The sequence below is a fragment of the Heterocephalus glaber genome, unplaced genomic scaffold, assembly GCF_053883595.1.
Source record: "Heterocephalus glaber isolate CG9 unplaced genomic scaffold, H.glaber_assembly_v1.0 deba00001608, whole genome shotgun sequence".
NCBI lineage: Eukaryota > Metazoa > Chordata > Mammalia > Rodentia > Bathyergidae > Heterocephalus > Heterocephalus glaber.
Window position 1 is genome coordinate 31,882,136 of NW_028258379.1, and position 20,588 is coordinate 31,902,723.

At 42.1% G+C, this 20,588-nt stretch overlaps 2 protein-coding genes across 7 annotated transcripts; one reads left to right on the forward strand and one right to left on the reverse strand.

The window, feature by feature from the left end:
• Positions 1 to 19: 19 nt before the first annotated feature.
• On the forward strand, positions 20 to 2,351 carry Gon7 (GON7 subunit of KEOPS complex). Of its 2 annotated transcripts, XM_087195501.1 has the most exons (3): positions 81 to 288; positions 598 to 679; positions 2,085 to 2,351. In XM_087195501.1, exons 1-2 carry the CDS (start codon positions 81 to 83, stop codon positions 642 to 644), a joined length of 255 nt encoding a protein of 84 aa, XP_087051627.1. In that variant the 3' UTR covers positions 645 to 679; positions 2,085 to 2,351. The 2 variants fall into 2 exon arrangements, with proteins under 2 accessions (XP_004837092.1, XP_087051627.1); XM_004837035.3 differs by lacking the exon at positions 598 to 679 and having other exon boundaries at positions 20 to 288.
• Lyset (lysosomal enzyme trafficking factor) lies at positions 1,102 to 14,780 on the reverse strand. Of its 5 annotated transcripts, XR_015445108.1 has the most exons (4): positions 14,244 to 14,686; positions 13,387 to 13,550; positions 12,006 to 12,043; positions 4,578 to 8,121 (listed from the first exon to the last, which is right to left on the reverse strand). XR_015445108.1 is itself a non-coding variant. In XM_087195500.1 (2 exons), the coding sequence occupies exon 2, from the start codon at positions 13,532 to 13,534 to the stop codon at positions 13,139 to 13,141; it is 396 nt and encodes a 131-aa protein (XP_087051626.1). In that variant the 5' UTR covers positions 13,535 to 13,550; positions 14,693 to 14,780; the 3' UTR covers positions 12,736 to 13,138. The 5 variants fall into 5 exon arrangements, 2 of the variants coding, with proteins under 2 accessions (XP_087051626.1, XP_004837090.1); XR_015445110.1 differs by lacking the exons at positions 4,578 to 8,121; positions 12,006 to 12,043 and adding an exon at positions 1,102 to 1,175; XR_015445109.1 differs by lacking the exon at positions 12,006 to 12,043.
• Between the last annotated feature and the right edge of the window lie 5,808 nt (positions 14,781 to 20,588).

The window sequence follows — 20,588 nt, forward strand, 5'->3', positions numbered from 1 at the left end:
CCGCCTACGCCGGTGGCGAGCTGGCTTCCGCTTCCGGGTAAGGCTTCCCTGTGGCGCGCGCTTGAAGCTAAACAGTAGCTATGGAGCTGGTAGGAGAGTACGTCGGGCGGGACGGGGAGCGGCGTCAGCTGCGGGTTGTTTGTGAAGCGTCCGATGACGCCGACCCTCTCCAGAAGCTGTTGTCGGGTGTGGCCCAGATGAAGGAGCTGATACCCAAATTCTTCGAACCCCTGGTACAGCGTGAAGCTAAGGGCCGGGTGACTGCGGATCCAGACGAGACACTGGAGGGTGAGCTCTGAGGAGATGCTGGAACGGCCGGAGGGCGGGGCGGGTGTGAGTGGCAGCTGGCAGAAAGCCAGCCTGGGCCGAAGTTCTGCCTCTAAAACTTGTAGGACTGCCGTATTTATGGTAGTTGTTTTTACCCAGTTTTTTCACGATACATGTATTTTTTGTTGTGCCTAGTATTGGGGTGAGGTCTGGAGAAAGAAAGGAGTGACTGCAACTCTTCCTGCCCTTGCTGAACGCTAGGGGTGAGACGGGCAGACAGGTTATTAAAGAGTGAAAAAGTGATTCTGTGGCCCTTTGTAACTGTTGCAGGAGAAGAAAACTCAGAAAGGCTCCTGTGGAGAGGGCATGACTTTTGAGCTGGATGTTGAAAGAGGAAAAGGACTTTTACCAGGTGTGAAGTTATACGTTTGAAAGAGTGCAAAAAAGTTCCAAAGATGGGGACAGAGTTCAGTTTAACAAGAAATAACCCCCGAGGGACCCCTTTCCCCATCCCAGTTCTGTAGTTGCAGTTTTGTAATAGAACCGTGAAATTTTAACTCCGTTTTTAAAAATCTTGTTTGTTTGGTACTGGGGATCGAACTCGGGTCCTTGCGCTTGCGCAGCAGGCGACGAAACCACTGAGCTAAATCCCGGGCCTAAAATCTTGTTTTGAAAACAGGTGTATTTTTGACTGCCTTGAGTTTATAAACCTAATAACTAGCCGGGGATTCAGCTCAGTGGTTCCACCTCGCAAGCGCAAAGTCCCGAGTTTGATCCCCGCTACAAAAAAACCCCACAAAACCTAATAACTAGACTGGCAGTCAGTTCTGTAGATGAATTTAAACTGTATTTTATTTTTCATCTTGTTTCCATCTTTTTTGTTCTCATCTTGATAATGTGGATGTTGGCTGTAATTAAAAACAGCAATAACAAGTGTTGGCTAAAATATGAAGAAACTGGAGACCTAGTACATTGTTGGTGGAAATGTAAAATGGTGTATCCACTTAAATCAGCTTAGCAATTCCTCAAAAACTTAACGTAAAATTATGATCAGGTGGTTCCACTGCTAGGCCCCTCAAGAGAACTGGAAGCATTTGTACACAGAAACTTACGCATGTACATAACAGCGTTATTCTTTAAAGCTAAAAAGCAGAACCAACACAGACAGCTATCAACTTGATTGTTCCATAAGCAATTTGTGGGTGTCTGTACAATGGAATATTTTTTAGCAATAAAAAGGAAGAATTGATACAGGCTACAATAGAAATGAACCTTGAAAACAATCAGATAAGAAGGGCCACGTAGTATAGATTGAATTTCTATAAAATGTCCAGAATAGACAAATCCAGAGATAGAAAGTAGACTAGTAATTGCAAGGCCTGAGGAGAATGGAAAGTGACTGCTAATGGGTAAAGAGATAATTTGGGGGGTAATGGAAGCATTCCAGAATTAGTGGTGATAGTTTTACACAAGGAAGCAAATAGGTATACAGAAAATCCCTAAGCTATACGCTTTTAAAACTGAATTTTATGGTAAATGAATTGTGTCTCCAAAAAAAGAAAGTGGCAGAAAAGAAAGGTTTTAAATACTGAAATTTTTTTTTTGGTACTGGGGATCGAACTCGGGTCCTTGGCTTGCGAGGCCGGCGGCGGAACCACTGAGCTAAATCCCCGGCCCTGAAATCTTTTACATATAAAGTATGCATGGTTTTATTAATCCCTAAAGTGAAATGGCCTCATTCTAACCATTTTATCTGTCTTATCTTTATGTCTCAACCACTGAACATAATGTCATACAACAAATCTTTATTTTAAAAGGTAATGATGAAGATGATGCAGAAGATGAAAATAACATTGATAAAAGAACTAACCCAGAGGGACCATCTGCAAAACGGCCAAAACCACCATCTGAGCCATAGCTTTCGTGAAATTTAAAAGACTGCTACTTTGTCCTAATTTTCACACACTGATATTTAAAGAAGACTAATTTGGGAAAGCATTTATGTTTGCCTGGGACAAGTTTGGCAGAGGGAAAGCTTTCTTCTGTTTTTAGCAGAGAAAGATACAATAAATCTTTAAGAATAACATCTGTTTTCTTGCATAAGAAATTACAGGACATAGAAATGTATAAAATAGGCCCAGGGATTTAGCTCAGTGGTTCCACCACCTGTCCCGCAAGCGCAAGGACTGGAGTTCAATCCCTGGTACAAACAAAACCAAAAAGAAATGTATAAAATACATAACATAATGCATGAAATTCTCTAAGGCAACTGAATCATCATTGTTCTCTTTAAAATAACCATTGAATTCAATTGTGTGAGGTCTACATCTTCTAGCTTCTGATATAAAAAGTACATGTCATGAATCATTGGCAGTAATATTTCAAAGAATTGATATGAACAAGTAGCAAAAATTGGGTATTAAATTTCAGAATGTCAGTTCCTTAAAAATAGAAGGAAAATAAGAGACTAGGAACACTGAAGAGAAAGCAGACTTTGAGATCCAAGGAAAACATCCAGAGATGATTCTACTCAATGAATATAGATTAATTTTCTGATTTATCTAGTACCTTGACAGGCAGATGGGGTATGTTTTTGTGCTGCAATATGATATATACAAGTACAAATATGAGGCTTAAGTAAATCACCCTTGTTGAATCTAACTTAGGTTATTTCCAGACCATCTATGTTGACTATCACTTAGATATTTCCACTCCTGTTTATTTTATACTTCATTTTACTTAACAAAGAACTGTTGAACCCCTTTAAAACTACAAATTGCTAGCCATGTGTGGAGGTACGCTCTGTAATCCCAACACATACTAGTTTGAGGCCAGCCTGAACTACAGAAAAAAATCTTCCTAAAGCATATGTGTATATACACGTGCACATGCCTTTTCAGTGAGATGGGGGCATTTTTTTATGTGCTGTACATCTTTCCAGATTAACTGATATAGCTAAAACAAAGGAATCAAACACCATGTAATGAAATACAAACAAATATAGAATTTTAGATTTGGAAGTAACCTTACAAGTTATATGAATATTTTAGAGATAAACAATGTTAGAATAGTTACTTGACTTGGGTAACAGATAACCATTGGCAGAGGTAGGTTACATATATAGCCTTTAGGTATTTTTTAGGCTGATAAAACATTAGAGAAATAATTAATCAACTTTTGTAATCACCTTTATGAAATACTTTTAAGTGATACTATCATTGTGCCTTCCCAGTTGCATATTCTGAAATCTGTAGCTTACTACATGCTTTTAAGGAAACTCAATTTACGTGCTTTTCATATCCTTAAAATAATGTTATACTTGGAACATCAGCCTTCCACTAAGTCTTCTTATGTAATCAAAACAGTGCCAACTAGAAAAAAGTTGACCAACTACAGATGGTCAGAAATCACCTTGTTTATGGGCTGGGGTTTAGCTCAGTGGTTCTAGCACCTGCAAGCACTGGAACCACTGAGCTAAATCCCCGGCTCACTTCATACAACCTTTAAAGAGAAAACTTACCCATATATAGTTAAGACAGTATATAAATTGATAGTTGAACTTTGCTTCTGAACATTTTATGTTACCTTTGTTTAGTAAATGTGTTTTAAAGAAATTTCAGGATAGTATTTGTGCTTATAGTCCAATGTTTTGAGGTTCTGGGTTATAGGTCTGATATTTTACTTAATTTTAATATTGAAATACTTTAGAATATTTTAGAATACTTTAATACTGATTCTAATTCTAATCCTGTCTTCTTCATAAGTGAGCCCTATGTTTGACCAAAAAGATGTGGGGTTTTTTGGTACTGAGAATCTGACTCAGGACCTTGCACTTGCCAGGCAGGAGCAGCACCACTGAGCTAAATCTCCAGCCCCTAAAAAGATGTTTGAAGGACCACTTTCTTCTATAGTGGTCCTATAGAAGAAATTTTTTTTTTCCTTTCTGCTTTGTCTAATTTTCTAATTTGCTTTTTTTTTTCTCTCTCTTCGGTACCGGGATCAAACTCAGGACCTTGCCCTTGTAAGGCAGGCCTGGTGCCACTGAGCTAAATCCCTGGCCCCTCTAATTTACTTTTTAATGGTACAAACATTAACCACAGGCAGGCAGGACAAAGTTATTTAACTCTTTGAAACAGTTGCAACATTACTTTTGTATAGGAAAGCCAACCCCACAGTTCCACCTTATTAGAAATAAGTTTAGATGGGTCAAAAGCACAAGGTCCTGAGTTCGATCCCCCGTGACCAAAAAAAAAAAAGCTTAGGGACCAGGGATTTAGCTCAGTGGTGCTGCTCCTGCCTGGCAACTGCAAGGTCCTGAGTTTCATTTCTGGTACAAGAAAATGAAATGAAAATAAAAATAAGCTTAACACTAGGCTTAGATAATCTTAAATGTGAAATATGGAATTTTCATAAGATGTCTTTCCTAAAAGTAAGTGCTTAAGCAGTACTTATTTAAATAATAGAATTCTGTGGCCACTGACTAACACTTTTACAATAGGTTGAGGTTCCTTGGCTATAAGGACTTTTAAGCATTTTTTAACCACTTGTAAAAAAAAAAAAGAATTACTTTGTGGGAAGAAATAGAGATAAAGAATATGGGAGGAAACTGGTCTGTCCCTTGAGCCAAGTGATTTTTGTTTATCTTTTCTCATCTTCTAGGTCTGAAAATTTTTTTTTGGTACCGGGGATTGAACTCTGGACCTTGTGCTTGCGAGGCAGGTCTGAATTTTAACATTTCCTTCAGGAATCCTTTTTGCTCTTTTTGTTTTATCGTTGCACTAGGGATTAAACTCAGAACTCAGGCCCTCATGCATATCTAGGGATTGGATGCAGGGCCTTGTGCATGCTAGGCAAGTGCTTTACCACTGAACTACATCCCCAGCCCTTTTTATTGTATCTTGAGACAGAGTCTTGCTAAGTTGCCCATGCTGGCCTCCAGCTGTGATCCTTCTACTTAAGAGACCTGTATTTTTAAGGAAATAAGGTGTATGATTTCTTCCAAATGAGAAAAAAAGTTGGGAGATGTCTGTGACTCTTGGTTATGTAGTACTTTTATCTAGTTTGTATATTTACCCTATTAAAGATACAAATATTTCTCAGTGAAATTGTTTGGGGGGGGGCAGGCAGGAGTGGCACCACTGAGCTACAGAACTACACCCCCAGCCCCTTATGTTTTTTAATGTGGCCTTTGCACTGAGCTACATCCCTAGCCCTTTGTTTATTTTGAGACAAGGTAGTGCTAAATTGTCCAAGCTGTCCTCTAACTTGTGATCCTCCTGCCTCAGCCTGGTAAGAATCAGGGACGAAAAGGAGGTTTTTCATTGTACACCCTTTTGTTCTCTTTGCTTTAAAAAAAGTTTTTCTATACAAATACAGAAAAAATTGTGAAATCTTCAAACAACTTTTCAATTTAAAAAGTCATGCTTGGGCCAGGGATTTAGCTCAGTGGTGCCACTGCCTGCTTTGCAGGCACAAGGTCCTGAGTTCGATCCCCAGTACCAAAAAAAAGTCATGCTTTAAGGGCCCGTGCCTGTTTTGCAAGCACAAGATCTTGGGTTCGAACCTCAGTACTAGAAAAAAAAAAGTCATGCTTTAAATTTAATAGGGGCAGATCAGCCATTTTAACAGTTTAATACACTGTTATATATGTAATTCCAGACAAAATACAATTCATTCAGACTTTAAAAGCAAACAAACAAAAAAATCTGCATTTCCCATCAAAATGCTTTGTCAGAAGTAAAATGCAACTTCCAGAGGTTAGCAGAACTGGACCCAATGTGCCTAGCCTTAACCTTTAAAAAATTGCACTACAACCAGAGTGCATTATTTCCAAAGTATAAAATGAATTTCACAATGTTGTATTAACTATTCCAGTTCTTAGGTGACTTTTGAGATCAGAATTGCTCTATTTAAAGACATGGCCCAGGAAATGGTGAATGCTAGAAATAAACTTCTGTTTAAATCTTTTAAAGAGTAGCAGCTCACACTGGGATACCAGTAGGCCAGTGGAGGAAGTTTTAAATAGAAATTTACTCTGATGCCAAAAATTCTGGTGGGGTTAGAAGTAGTCTGAATGTTTTATGGATCCAAAGTATTGTCTTCAGTACCTGAGTAATCTTCAGAGTTGTGTAACAATTTCTTAAGGGCTCTAACACCACTTAAAACCTTCTTTGAATGTGCAGGTTTTCCTCTGCATTGGTAAGGAAGATTCCAAGACAACTTAACAGCATAAGGCCTACTGGCAAAAATAGACTTTTAAAATTCTTGACCTTGAATAGAATATATCACATGTTGAAACCTGAAAAATCCTAATAACTACACTAGAAAATGTGACAGATTATGCTATGCACCTAATAGTAAATATTAACTTTTAACCTTTGTTCGCAGAATGAACTCGACTGTTTTGCACTAAGAGAAGTGTGCATCAAATAAATAAATGTTGAGTTCCAACTATGTACAAAGCACTGTTCTAGGCACAGAGCTCATACCAGTGAACAGACAAAGGATGCTAAAATTTAAATAGGGTAATCAGAGCCTCAGTAAGGTGACATTTGAGCAAAGGTTTGAAGAAGGTAGTGGGGCAGGGCAGGCCGGAGCAACAAAGCAGAAGACAGGCTGCATGCTGAGGTGCTGAGTCAGAGTTTTCTGGTCCATTTAAGAATCATCAACAGACGAGATTTAGCTCAGTGGTGCCCCGCCTGCCTCAGAAGTTCAAGGTCCTGAGTTCGATCCCCCATACCAAAAAAAAAAAAAATCATCAAGACCAGTGTTGGGCCAGGGATTTAGCTCAGTGGTTCCACTGCCAGCCTCACAAGTGCAAGGTCCAGAGTTCCATCTCCAGTTTAAAAAAAAAAAGATCAGTGTGGCTGAAGTGGAGTCGGGAGTGGAAGGAGTAGTAGAAAATGAAGTAAAGATACAGGGTGGGCTGGGACACTGACTTAGGTTTTTGCTATGTTAAGAAATCCAGCTTGTATTATGAGAAGGGAAATTTAGGATTTTTGAGAGGGATAACACTTCCTTTAAAATCTTCCAAAGGGCCGGGGATTTAGCTCAGTGGTTCCAGTGCCTGCTGCGCAAGAGCAAGGTCCCGAGTTTGATCCCTGGCACAAAAAAAAGGATTGAAAAAAAAAAAAAGAATTGTCTTTGGGCCAGGGATTTAGCTCAGTGGTTTCGCTGCCTGCTGAGCAAGCACAAGGACCCGAGTTCAATTCCCGGTATCAAAAAATAAAATCTTCCAACCTCTGCACTGAGTTGATAACAAACTTACAGGGGACTTGAGGAGCAGTTTTGTGAGTGGACTTTAGCAGCTTGGTTCTAGACAGATTAAATTCCACGTGCCTGTTAAGAACTTTTAATAATGCAGTTGGATGTTCAAGTCTGGAGCTCAGGAGAGAATCTAAGGTAGTGCTGTAAATTTAAGTGTGTAAAGCCTTGAGCCTGGATAATATCACCAAAGAATTACAGAAAAGGTAACTGGGGCATTAGAGGTTAAGCAGACCTCCAAGGAGGAAGCATCATCAAGACAGAAGCAGCAGGGCTGGGGATTTAGCCCAGTGGTTCCGTCGCCTACCTCGCAAGCACAAGGACCCGAGTTCGATCCCCGGTACAAAAAAAAAAAAAAAGACAAGCAGCAGTGAGGAAGGCACACCACAACAGGATCTGGACCTGGGTGGGTTGGGTCATAGCAGCTGCTTACCACATGGAGCTACTCACTAAAATTTTCAGTTCAGTTCCTCAGTCACAGTGGCCACATTTCAGGAGCCCTGCCCATTCCGCTGGCACAGGTAAAGAACATTTCCACCATCACTGGAGTTCTGCTGAACGGTGCTGGTCCAGAAGTCAACTGGAGAAAGTCTCCGAGAACACAAAGTGTCAAAAACTGCTAACGATTTGAGAACCAAGATTTGACCACTAGTTTAGTGTAACAGGACAGCAGTTGTTGTAGGAGGGAGGTAAAAGCTTGATTAGGAAGGTATGGACAAACTGGAGAGGACTGGAATCAGAAAACAGCCCTAAAGATCTGCAGTCAGAATGGCTCTGGTGTGCAAACCTCGATAAAGCTGTTCCAAAGCACAACTCTCATGACCAACAGCTGAATTCTCAGTAAACATTACAGAAAAACTGACTCAACCTTCATAGAATCATTCAGAAGACCTTTAAAACCCTACTGGCTAGGGCCCACCCCTAAAGACTGATATAATAGGCTGGGAAGGGATTTTTTTTAGTATTGTTTGAATGAGGAGTTTTGCTTGGTTTTTACTTCCTTGGGTAATCCTAATGTACAGCCATAATTCAAGACCCATGCAATGGGGCTGGAGGTATAGCTCAGTGGTAGCCCTCAGGATGACCTGGATTCAATTCCTAGCACTGCAGAAAACAAAGATGTGGAATGTAGCTCAGTGGTACTGTGCCTGCCTGGCAAGCACAAGATCCCGAGTTCGATCCCCAGTACCAGAAAAAAAAAAAAAAGATCCACTCAACTGCCTTTGACCAAAACAAATACTAATAACGCATGATGATTCCCAATCATGGGCCAAAATTATATGGAACTCTGTATGTTGGAGAATGTATAAACTGATAGGACATGTTTCATGCAAAAATGAGCCATGTGGTTGGGTAAGTTGGTGCACACTTAAAATCCTAACACTCTTGAGAGGCTGAGACAGGAAGGTCAAGTTTGAGCCCAGCCTAGGCAACTTATCAAAACTATCAGAATTTTAAAAGGACTGGGGATGTAGCTCAATAAGAAGGCCCTGGGTTCAGTTTTCATAACCAGAGGTTAAAAAAGAGCCACACAGCATTACGGTAAGATCCTGTGTCTACTGTTTTGGTTTTTTTTCTGCCCCACCCCCGGTACTGAACTCAGGACCTTGCACTTACAAGGTAGGCACAGTGCCACTGAGATGAATCCCCGGCCCTGTTGTTTTACAGATGGAGAATGTTAAATCCAGCATTCCATCGAGGAAATCAGCACTGGTGTTATGGTTTGGATCAAAAGTGTCCCCCAAAGGCCTCATGCACACATAAGTGGGGCTTTTGGAAGGTGACTGGGTCATGGAGGTAATCTAGCTGATTTGGGGTTAGGTGAGGTCTGGGGGCCAGGGATTTAACTCTGGTTCCACCACCTGCCTCAAAAGAATAAGGTCCCGAGTTTGAACCCCGGTACCAAAAAAAAAGAGAAGGTGAGGTCTGCTTGGAAGACTCAGGTCACTGGTGGTGTGACCTAAAGGGTGTATCTCCCTTCTGGGCTACCCCCTTGCTCTCTGCTTCCTGGCCTCCATGATGTGAGCAGGTTTCCTCTGCTGGGGCCCTTTCTTCCTTGAACATGGAGTGAAAATGTCAGACAAAATGTACTTCTTTTTGAGTAGGGCTGGGGATTTAGCTCAGTGGTGCCACTGCCTGCCTCGCAAGCACAAGGTCCTGAGTTTGATCCCCGGTATAAATAAATAAATAGTGAGTGTTGAGTATTTTGTCCCAGTAACAAGAAGGTAACTAAGACAACTAGATAATCTTAATTTAAAAAGTCTTATTACTGGGCTGGGGATTTAGCTCAGTGGTTCCCCCACCTGCCTCGAAAGCAGAAGGACCCGAGTTCGATCCCCAGTACCAAAAAAAAAAAAAGTATTACTGATGAACAAATACACTGATTTGACTATTTTATGGATGTTACTCTCATGTGAGTACTTTCTCTCATATTTCCATTTCCCTAAAGAAAAGCTTTTTGTTCATTGTAAAGGTTTTGAAATAGAATCAAGTTTCTAAACTTTAGGAAACCATGGGCTGGGGATTTAGCTCAGTGGTGCCATGCCTGCCTTGCAAGGGCAAGGTCCTGAGTTTGATCCCCAGTACCAGAATAAACAAAAACTTTAGGAAATCACATTTTTACTTTAAAACCAGAAAAAAAAGTATCTGACATGTTTCAGTGAAAAACAACAGGATTATTTCCAGTGTAGTTGGAAGTAAAATGACTTAAGTCACAGTGGGAGACAGCCCTATTTTTCTCACATAGGAAAGCAAATACTTATAAATTATGGATCCTAGAATGCTTGTCCCTTCCCTAAAATCCCTGAAGCACTTACATATTTGCCATTCATCTCACTGCATAATCTTGTATTCACTGCTTTTCATGCTGCAATGTGAATATGAAATAATCTGCTATTATACTGTTTCTTATCTATCGATTTCACTCTTCCTCAGTTATCTTACCTTTTTTACCCTACCAAAAGAATGCTTTGAGCTACTAAACGCCATAAAAAATGAGGCATATCCACATCTTGGATAAATAATTCCTAAGTAATCAAAAAGCAGATTAACTCTGTAACCTGAAAATTGTAATTATATTTATAAATACATTAGTCCTTCATAATAGTTCTGTGAACAGGGCAATATGATCATCAGAGATGGACTAAACATTTACTTACCAAATCTCAAAATTCAAGAATTACAAGTATAAAAGAGATCAGTCTACTTCACTGAAAAATTACAAGTGGCAAATTCACAAACTTTGTAGTACATCCAGCACTCATAAGACAAAAAGTGACTGAAATGATTTCCTTAAAGCATTTCCAAACTACCACTGCTGCAAGACTAATAAAACAGGAAAGTACTCCATGACTTTCCTTAATTTATCCTTTTTTAAATTTTTTTTTTAGATAAGGTCTCACTATGTAGTTCAGGCTGGCCTCGAATTCCTGGTGATCCTCATGCCTCAGCCTTTGGAACACTACCACACCCAGAAAATTTATCTTTTTTTGAGAAGATACATAATAAAATGTCAAAACTTCTGTGACCATGGAGGACAGCTTAATTCCCATTTGCTTCAGAATTCCTCTTCTGTAAAATGGCAGTAGTACCAGTATAATACAGTACCTGTTTATAGGACTACAGTGAAGCAAAAAACAACACTCAAGGGGCCAGGGATGTAGCTCAGTGGCACCGCGCCTGCCTTGCAAGCTCAAGGTCCTGAGTTGATTCGTGGTACCGAAAACACCAAACACTCAAAAAACAATGCCAGTGGTGTGCCTACTGAGTACTCAAACAATGCAAGTGGTTTTGGTTGTCTGACCCTTACAGAAACAGGCATTTCAAACTGCTGCTTATTTGGAAAACTGAGTGTACTATATTAGAAGATTCAGTAACTAGAACTATCACTGTGATAAGGGAGGTTCTGTTTTTGAATTACAAAGGTAGCCGTTTTATCTTTTCATAAAAGTCTGTTGTGGAATGCTTAGCCTTCCTTTCTGGTCAAATGTAACAAAGTGAGGTTGCTAACTTTCAGGTTTCCAGAAGCTGTCAAACTGAGGGAAATTTTTCTAATATTGCCATTTCCACTCTTTGGCATGACTAGGGAAGACAGTACCCAGTGCTTAAACACTTGTCATCTGTGAAAAGCACTATAGTACATGGTAAGGAACACAAGCATCAGAATGCCTGTTATAACCCTGACTCTCTTACTTAGCTGTGTGACCTTTGACAGGTTAATTGCTTCCTCAGTCATCTATAAAATCTGGGTAATAATTGCCATGTCAGGGCTACTGCAGTACAAGAATTCATATAAGGCTCTTAAAATAGGCTGAACAGGGCCAGGGATTTTGCTCAGTGGTTCCGCCGTCTGCCTCACAAGCGCAAGGTCCTGAGTTCGATCCCTGGTACCAAAAAAAAGTAGGCTGAACAGAGTTAAGCACCAAAAAATGTTGTCACCATTACTTAAAATGTATTTTAAGGGGCTGGAGATTTACCTCAGTGGTGATAGCGCCTGCCTGGCAAGTATAAGGTCCTGAATTTGATCCCCAGTTCCGGAAAAAAAAAAAAAAAAAAATTTTAATGTATTTTAAAATATTGCCCAGTATTAACATAACTGTATAAAAATATATCCTGATCTCAGAAAAGAAAAAAAACTATTTCCATTTTTTTAGCTATTTGTATTGGTACGACACAGTATTATAAATGCAAAGGAGGAAGTACAAGGTTCACATCTTCATGCAATTGCCTGAAGACCTGACCTTGGGCCGGAAAAGAAAATCAGGATGATGACATGATGGTGGCTTTTAGGAGGATGGCATGCTGTGAAGGACTGGACTAAATTACCTGTGACATTTTCACTGACCATCTTGTTCCCATTTTCTGTGTATAAGTTATTTTTAGACTTTCAAACATTTAGTTTCTGCCCACATAGCTTTTTATAACTGGCAACATTAATAATGATTAATCTAGCCATCACCCAGAGAAAGAACAAATTCTGCTTATCAGACAGCCATCATGGCTAGGGGTGTAGCTCAGTGGTAATGTGCTTGGCATATGCAGGGCCCTAGGTTCAAACCCCAGCACCAGGAAATAAACACAGTAATCACCTCAATAATTTATACCAACTCCTCATAACCTGAAAGCAAGCAAACATAAACATTCGACTTAGCTATGACAGGATGAACTGGTCTTTTAGTTTGAAAGATTTTAGAGCCAGTCAAGTAATTGTATAAAATTTAAACTTTATGACCATGTTTGCACCTTTTTACACTTAACACAATGGAAATGTTCATATTCACTTTTTCCCCAAAGGAAAAACTTCTGATCACTATGTTGCACAGTAGAATAGAAATATGAGTTCAGGTACTTACTCAAGTTTCTAAACAATGCAAGTAACAAGACACAATTTTACTTCCAAAATCTGAAGTCATCAACACGATTCTGTAGTACTGTATCTCAGGCTTTACCTTAAAAGTCCTTAGTCAAATAAAGATAGTTCCCTAGCCATTTCTTAAAAAGCCTCAGCCCTACCACAACTTCCTGAGATCTGTGAAGAAACTGCAGTTGTGTGATCTCACTCCATATAGTTCTGGCAGTTTTATAATCATAAGGAAAACCAGTGACTGATTTATGTGTCAATCAACTGCAGTCTGCTGATCTGATTAGAAGCCTTCACAAATGCTTGGTGGCGATTACAAATAACTGCCAAGCATATGGGGATGATACAGTAGCCCACCGTTTTGGGATCAGCTCTTGTACAAGAATAAAGAAACAAAAACATTTGTAAATAAGGTATTAGAAAAATAATCGTCCACAACCAAAAAGGCAGAGAGAATAACCGAACTTTCAAGGAGTGTGTCCATGTGGTCCCCTCACCAGGCTCCTCTGGGTGCTGCTGGATGTGTTCCAAAGCCAGCCTGTTGTAAGTCTCATTGATTTCAAAAACATAGTAGAATGCTGCTGCACTTGCTAATAGATACAATCCCACTCCAATCCATCCCATCCGCTGGCGGAAGTTCATCATTCTCCATGCTCTGTGCCTTAAATAAAAAGGTAATACAGTTAGGGTCTAGTAATGCTATTGTGGCAACTCTTCCAAATGTACTTGGTTTGCAGGGGGCACACGTCTGTAATCCCAACACTCTGGGAAGCTGAGGCAGAAGGAGCTCTGCGAGTTCCAGGCTAGCCTGGGTTACAAAGTAAGTTCAAAGCCAGCCTGCACTACTTAGCGAGACCCTGTCTTTAAAAAAGAAACAGGGCCTGGGATTTAGTTCAGTGGTTTCGGCACCTGCCTCAAAAGCGCAAGGTCCCGAGTTCCATCCCCGGTAACAACAAAAAAAAGAAAACCAAATGTACTTGGTTTAGTTCCAAGAGTTCTAAAATATCCCACTAACACATTCAAGATTTAAAATGATTAAATTACATTTGCCTTAAATGCCAACAACTTACAGGTGGTTGTTTTATGTAAGTTATGAGCAAGTACAAAACGTTTCAGTATATTGAGTTCTGCTTCTCATGTGAACCCCACAAAACGAATCATTACATTATAATGTACCTTATGCTTAAATAAGTCCAGTACATCTTCCCTTCAGAAACCGAAATTAAAATATCCTATAGGACATTTCACTTAAGACAGCTTTCTGCCTTAACAGTATTGCTTCAGACATGAATACTGGGTTCTACTAGTTAAACCAACGTCGGAGGCCCCAAGACAGCAACTCTTAAACACTTACAGTGGTCCCGAAAATCTTCCTGTTCCCACGGCAAGCGTTAAAGAGTCACTCAGTTCTGAGTAATCGGGTGCCTTTGGCATTTCAAAGCAAGCCACCATAAAAGAAATCCCCTGGGTCACCCGGCTCGGAGAGACATGAGCACCGCCAGGCTGGAGCACAAGCTAACTGTGATTAAGTACAGCGTGACTTGGGACGGTCACGCGGCGGCCCGGCGCCTGTCGCCACTGCCGGAGCCGTCTGGGTCACCCGGCTCGCCAGAAGGCTCTGGGGCCTCCCGGGCAGCGGCCCCGCCCCCTGCCGAGCCGCAGCGTCCGCGTGCCAGGCGCGACCAGGGCTGTGCAGACTGCGCCAGGCCTTGGCCTCGGCGTCCTGCAGCAGAGCAAGCCCGGCAGTCGACGGGGACAGCCTGACGACACCGCCTGCAAAGCTGAGCGGGTCCCAGGTCTCACCTTCCTGTCCGAGTGGCCCGCCCGCCCGCCGTCCCGGATGCCGCTGCAGCAGGGGCTTCCGGCTCGGGCCGGAAGCGTACGCCCCGGTCCCCAGGCCCGCCCTCGTGACGTCACGAGGCCCCGCCCTCAGCGCGTCCTCCCTGGTGCGCCCGGGGTTCGCAACTGGGGATTGTGGTGCGACCGAGGTCGCGGCACCCAGCTGCGCGTAGTGCTTTCCGCGATCCGCGAGGTGCACCTGTGCTTCGCTTGCGACTCTGACCGCCGAGTCACTCCTGGCCCCGGAGAACACTGCAGGGACGAGGCGGCCCGGCCTCCACTTCGGCGAGCGAGCCGCCCGCCCTCCCGCGCCTGTTAAGTGCCGGCCTGGCTCCGGGGCCGTCGGCGGACAACGCGGGCTCCGCCGCGGAGAGCGGTGAGGGGCGGCCGGCGGTCAGCGCCGCCGGTGGCAGCCGGGAGAGTGCTGCCTGTCCCAGGGCGTGACGGCCGGGGGTCGCCGCGGGGCGCGGCGTCCTGCACCTGCACCCTGGATGTGGACCTTTAACGGACGTGGCTGCCCTTTCCTCGGGCTTCTGCACCTCGGCACGTTTACGAGCCCTGTGTGGGGTAGTGCACAGGATTACTATGAAGTCCCGGGGACATCTGCGTACCCGACGAATTCCATCTTAAGTCTTCTAGGCACCAAGACGCTGCAGCTCTTAGAAGACTGTTTCAGGAGGATGGATACGAACTCTCGGAAAGCGTTATTGATTGCCAGTGTCCCCGAGACCTACAGGGTGACAAATTGTGCAGGCCCTGCTGGCTGGTCAGGCCCCGCTGGCTGGTCAGGCCCCCTTGGGGGAGTACAAGATGTTCAGGAGGGAAGAAGAGAGGAACGTAGCCTTAATAGGGCTCACTGAGGGCACTAGTCATGCTCTGGTCCCCAAGGAGATAGCTGGAAATGGGGGTTTCTGGAGAGTAATCTTCAAGCCACCGACGCCGAAAATGAATTTTTAAACAGATTAAATGAGTTTTTAGAGGAAGAGGCCCTGACAGTGAGTGAGCTGACCAGAGCTCTTGGGTGTGGAAATGACCTTAATGACCTAAACCAGGACATGATCCCTGAAATACAGGCCCCATTGTTGGCACAGGCATTAGATGAGGCCCTTCACACTGCCCTGCAATCCATGAAGTATAAATAGCTAAGAGTTATTCCCAGGCAGAGATCCTCCAGAACCAGGTAAAGAAGAATTTGAACCTTTCTGATGATGAAGACCTGAAAGGTGTCAGATGCAGAGAAAAGAAAGCAATTGATAGCTTCAGAGCCCAGCATTTGATAGTTTTTGCATTCTCGAGACAAATAATCATTTAATTAGTCTGCGAATGCCTGCAGGCTCTAGAGACAGTATTTGGGATTGATAATCCTAGAGAGTTGCAGGAGAAATAGCTATACTCTTATCAGAAAGATGAGGAAAAGTTGTCCACTTACATACTAAGGCTGGAGCCTTCATTACAGAAACGTACAGAGAGGAGCAGTTGAGAACGATGTGAATCAGGCCGCCCTAGACCAAATCATCAGTCATTGCTGGGGCAGTCAACAGAACAGTTCTTAACCTGCCAGAGCGTGGCCCAACCCCTGGCTTATTGCAATTATTGTCACTGATGAAGGATAAGGAGGCAACTGAGAAGGAGGAGGCCCTTCTCCAGGCAGAAGGCTTATTTCACCTGATTCTCAGGACACCAGCAAGGAATGCTGCGATGGGCAGAGCATGAAGGTAGATCAGTCCTGTAATAGATGTTAACCAGTCCCTACCTTGTGCTGCCAAGGAAGTCTGTGCAGCTTTGTCTCTGTCATTTCTGAGCATATTGAATGGCTTCCAAATGTGTCATTGACTAGGAAGACATAGTTATACTAATTTTATTTAGTTCTCCCTAGTGAATTTTTTATTATACATACTTGTACAAAAGGTCTATCACTGCATATGTGCAATACCCTGAGAGGACAGCCAAGACTCAGCTGCAAACATGGCCCAAACCTCATGGAAATGTCAGCTTGTTTAGTATCAGGTATCCCCTGTCAGTGTCACATGTGATGTGTGTCATCAGTAGTTTTTTTTTTTTGGTGCTGGGGATTGAACTCAGGTCCTCTCGCTTGCAAGGTAGGCCCCGGAACCACTGAGCTAAATCCCTGGCCCATCAGTAGTTTTTAACTGTGTCTTGCTTTTCAGATAAAGATCATTTGTTGTAGTTGGAATATTGTTATTTTCTGTGTGAATCAGAATTATTAATTCTGTGCTGGGCCAGAATTCAGTTCTCTAACTGGAAAGCCTATATTTCCACTGCCATGAAAGGGAAGCAGTCCTCAGAGTACTCAAGGCAGAATTGAATGCTGAGGCTCATAATTCTGCAATGGCCATCTTTAGATTTCTAATATGTGTTACCAAAGCATCTTTTTCATGGTTATATCATTATCATGGTTATAGAATTGTAGATGTGAGGGGCTGGGAATGTAGCCCAGTGGTGCCTGCCAAATACAAGGTCCTGAGTTTGATTCCTGGTACTGAAAATAAAATTATAGGTGTGCATATATAAAATAAAGGAACACTAATAAATGTCTTTTTTAAAATTTGAATTCCAAAAGAGATTTCACTTGAACTAAGTTTTTCTAAAGTGTGAATCTAAAAATCACTGAAGTTACACAGACTCAGTTCTTTGGGCTTTTTTTTTCTTGCTGCTCAAGGGAAAACAAGTCCTTTTCTAAGTGAGATTGCCTCAGAGAGCTACTGGAGCAATTAAACAAGACCGTACATAAATTAGGACAAATAGTATGTCCAGGCACATCAATGGATTGAATTTGGAAAGATGGGACTAAAAGTTTCACCATACACTTTCTCATGTAATCCTCCTGAAAACCAGGCAGTATAGGGAAAATCAGTTTCATATTTGTAGAAATGGTTACAGAGAGGTTAAGAAAAACTTGCCCAAGGTGAAACTACATAGTAAATGGCTAGAATTCAATTCTCTGTCTTACTGCAAAGCCTATTTTCTTTCCACTACTAAGAAAGGGAAGCAGTCCTCAGATTGTCTACCCAACAGCCCCACAAGAGGAGCAGTGTCTTAGTTACTTTCCTCTCCTTCCTGAGACAAAATACCCGACACCCAAAGTTAAAGGAGGAAAGGTTTATTTAGCTCACAGTTTATAGAGGTTTCAGTCCATAATCAGCTGGCTCCAAGACGGGGTAGCTTGGCAGAGGGACATCATGGCAGGCAGAAGACAACAAAAGCAACCAGGGACCTTAATAGCATCTGTCTGTCCCTTTCATCTTTATCCAGGCTACTTAGGGCGGTAGCACTCACACCCTTAATCCTAGTGCCCTTGAACCTAGCACTGCACCATGAATCGATTCCCGTGTCACAACTCTAGATCCAGCCACCTCTGAAAAAGCCCCAGATGGGCCGGGGGTTTAGCTCAGTGGTTCCGGCCCCTGCCTCACAAGCGCAAGGTCCCGAGTTCAATCCCCAGTACCAAAAAAAACAAAGAAAAAGCCCCAGCTATGACCACATGAGGCTTTGGGGGGACATCTAGACACAAGCCATAACAAGCAGGGTAGGTGCCAGCCACATTTCACACACATACATCTTGGATGCTCACACACATACATCTTCGATGCATTCATTACTCTGAAAGATAGATCCTAAGTTTCTATAAATCTCCCACTACAGGGCCAGGGATTTAGCTCAGTGGTTTCACCACCTGCTGCACAAGCGCAAGGACCCAAGTTTGATCCCCCGGTACCAAAAAAAAAATTCCTACTACAAAACACTAAATACCAGACAGCAGTTAAACTCTAAACTAAAAAGTGTGACTCTGAGATTTACATTTGTATGGTGATTTAGACACATCAGGGGCTGTCACACAGGTCACTTGTTTGCCACCTCAGTCAAGGGAACCTTAGCTACATGTTGCTAAACATCGTGAGAGTGTATATACATAGGTGCTAATAAATGCTGCCTCTTCTTATCTGAGGCACTGAGCAGAGGGTTTAAGAGAGTAGAATTAAGTTTACAGTATAATCTCAGCTCTGGAGGTTACTTGTGGTCCGAAATAATAGCTGACATTGAACACTTGCCCTTGGCCAGGCACTGAGCACCACTGAGCACATTGGGCCTGCAACTAGCTAAGTTCAGTTTATCTCCATTTTACAGATGAGATTGAAGCACAGAGTGGTAACTTGCCCAGGGTTTCAGTAAGTGGCAGGGCCAGGATTTACACTCAGCTATTTCTTAATCTATTCTTGATCTTAATCTGTGGTTAAATCCTCACAGAAACCTGTCATAAAACATATTATGTCCCCCACTGTTATGAATGAGAAGCCTGAAGTTTAGAGGGATTCAATACCAGGGACAAGGGCACAAAGTCTGATTCCAAAGAGCTTTTCTTGAAGTACTCTCACATGCATCTGGTTAATACTACAGAACTGTAAGAAACAAAAGGGGCTGGGCAGGGCTGGGGATCAAACCCAGGCAGGCCCTTGCACATGCTAAGCAAGTACTCTACCACTATGCTACACCCCTTGCCCCTTAAAAAAAATGATCCGGGGGCTGGGGATTTAGCTCAGTGGTTTCGGCGCCTGCCTTGCAAGTGCAAGGTCCTGAGTTCAATCCCCGGTACCGAAAAAGAAAATTTTTCCAGGTACAGAGGATTAAACCCGGCTCCTTCAGGGCCGGGGATTTAGCTCAGTGGTTTCGTCACCTGCTGCACAAGCGCAAGGACCCAAGTTCGATTCTCAGTACCAAAAAAACCAAAACAAAACCCAGCTCCTTCACACAGAACTATATCCCACCCCCTTTTTAAAATTTTGAAACAGGATGTCACCAAGTTCCCAAGGCAGGATTCAAACTAGTGACACTCCTACCTCAGCTTCCTAAAGTACTGGGATTACAGGCATGCACCATCACACCCAGTTTTTTAAAAATTTTATATTTATATTCATATAGTTATATTTATAAAGTCATATGAAATAAGAAAAATGCGTTCTTTAAATAGTATACCTTATGGGCCAGGAATGTAGCTCAGTGGTACAGTGCCTCCCTGGCAAGCATGAGGCCCTGAGTTTGATTCCCAGTACCAAAAAAAAAAATAGTATACTTTAAAAATGCAAATGACAGGGCACTAAAATATATTGAGATAATGGGATTTAGATGATAATTTTCTTTTGTTTCATAAATGTGCTTTTCTTTTAATGAAAAATAAATATATAAATATTGCTGAAGGAGCTAGCATGGTGGTGCACATCTGTAATCCCAGCACTCTGGGAGGCTGAAGCAGGAGGATTGCAAATTTAAGCCCAGCCTGAGAAATTCAGTGATTTAATAAGACTCTGTCTCAAAATACAAAAATAAAAAATAAATGCTGAAGATGAAGCTCAGTGGGAAGGCCAGGGCCTGGTTCAGCCAGCACCCAGTATCACACCACACACACACATACAACACACACAACACACATACACATTGCTCAAGGAAACCAAATGAAGATGTCACAGTTACAGGAGGAGTCAGCCTGAAAGAACTCTCAGTGGTCCAGCTAAAAGATTTTGAGCTATAGAATAAATAATGTAGTGTTAAGTTACAACGCAAAGTATAAAATACTTATGATTTTTGAGAAATAAAAACGATGAGCTTGGAAAAGTGGTTTGGGATAAAATGTAGCACCCTGAACATTTATGCTAAGAAATTTACCTTTTATTCTGTAGCCATCTAGGAATAAACAATCAAACATCTTTTTAAAAATAAAATAAAATACCTATGATTTTATGCTGATTTGCATAAAGATTGAACGTGTAAGTGCGGGACATGAGCCAAATCTTCTTTCCAGAAGAATTTCGAACAACTCAGGTGGCTACTCCCAACTTTGGGCAGT

Bases quoted from the DNA above. Each gene is read 5' to 3' on its own strand.
- Lyset (XM_004837033.4), bottom strand. From the start codon at position 14,341: ATGGTGGCTTGCTTTGAAATGCCAAAGGCACCCGATTACTCAGAACTG. The intron at 13,551-14,243 runs GTAAGTGTTTAA...TTTTTATTTAAG, and splicing joins GGAAGATTTTCGGGACCACT to GCACAGAGCATGGAGAATGA.
- Gon7 (XM_004837035.3), top strand. From the start codon at position 81: ATGGAGCTGGTAGGAGAGTACGTCGGGCGGGACGGGGAGCGGCGTCAG. The intron at 289-2,084 runs GTGAGCTCTGAG...TTATTTTAAAAG, and splicing joins TCCAGACGAGACACTGGAGG to GTAATGATGAAGATGATGCA.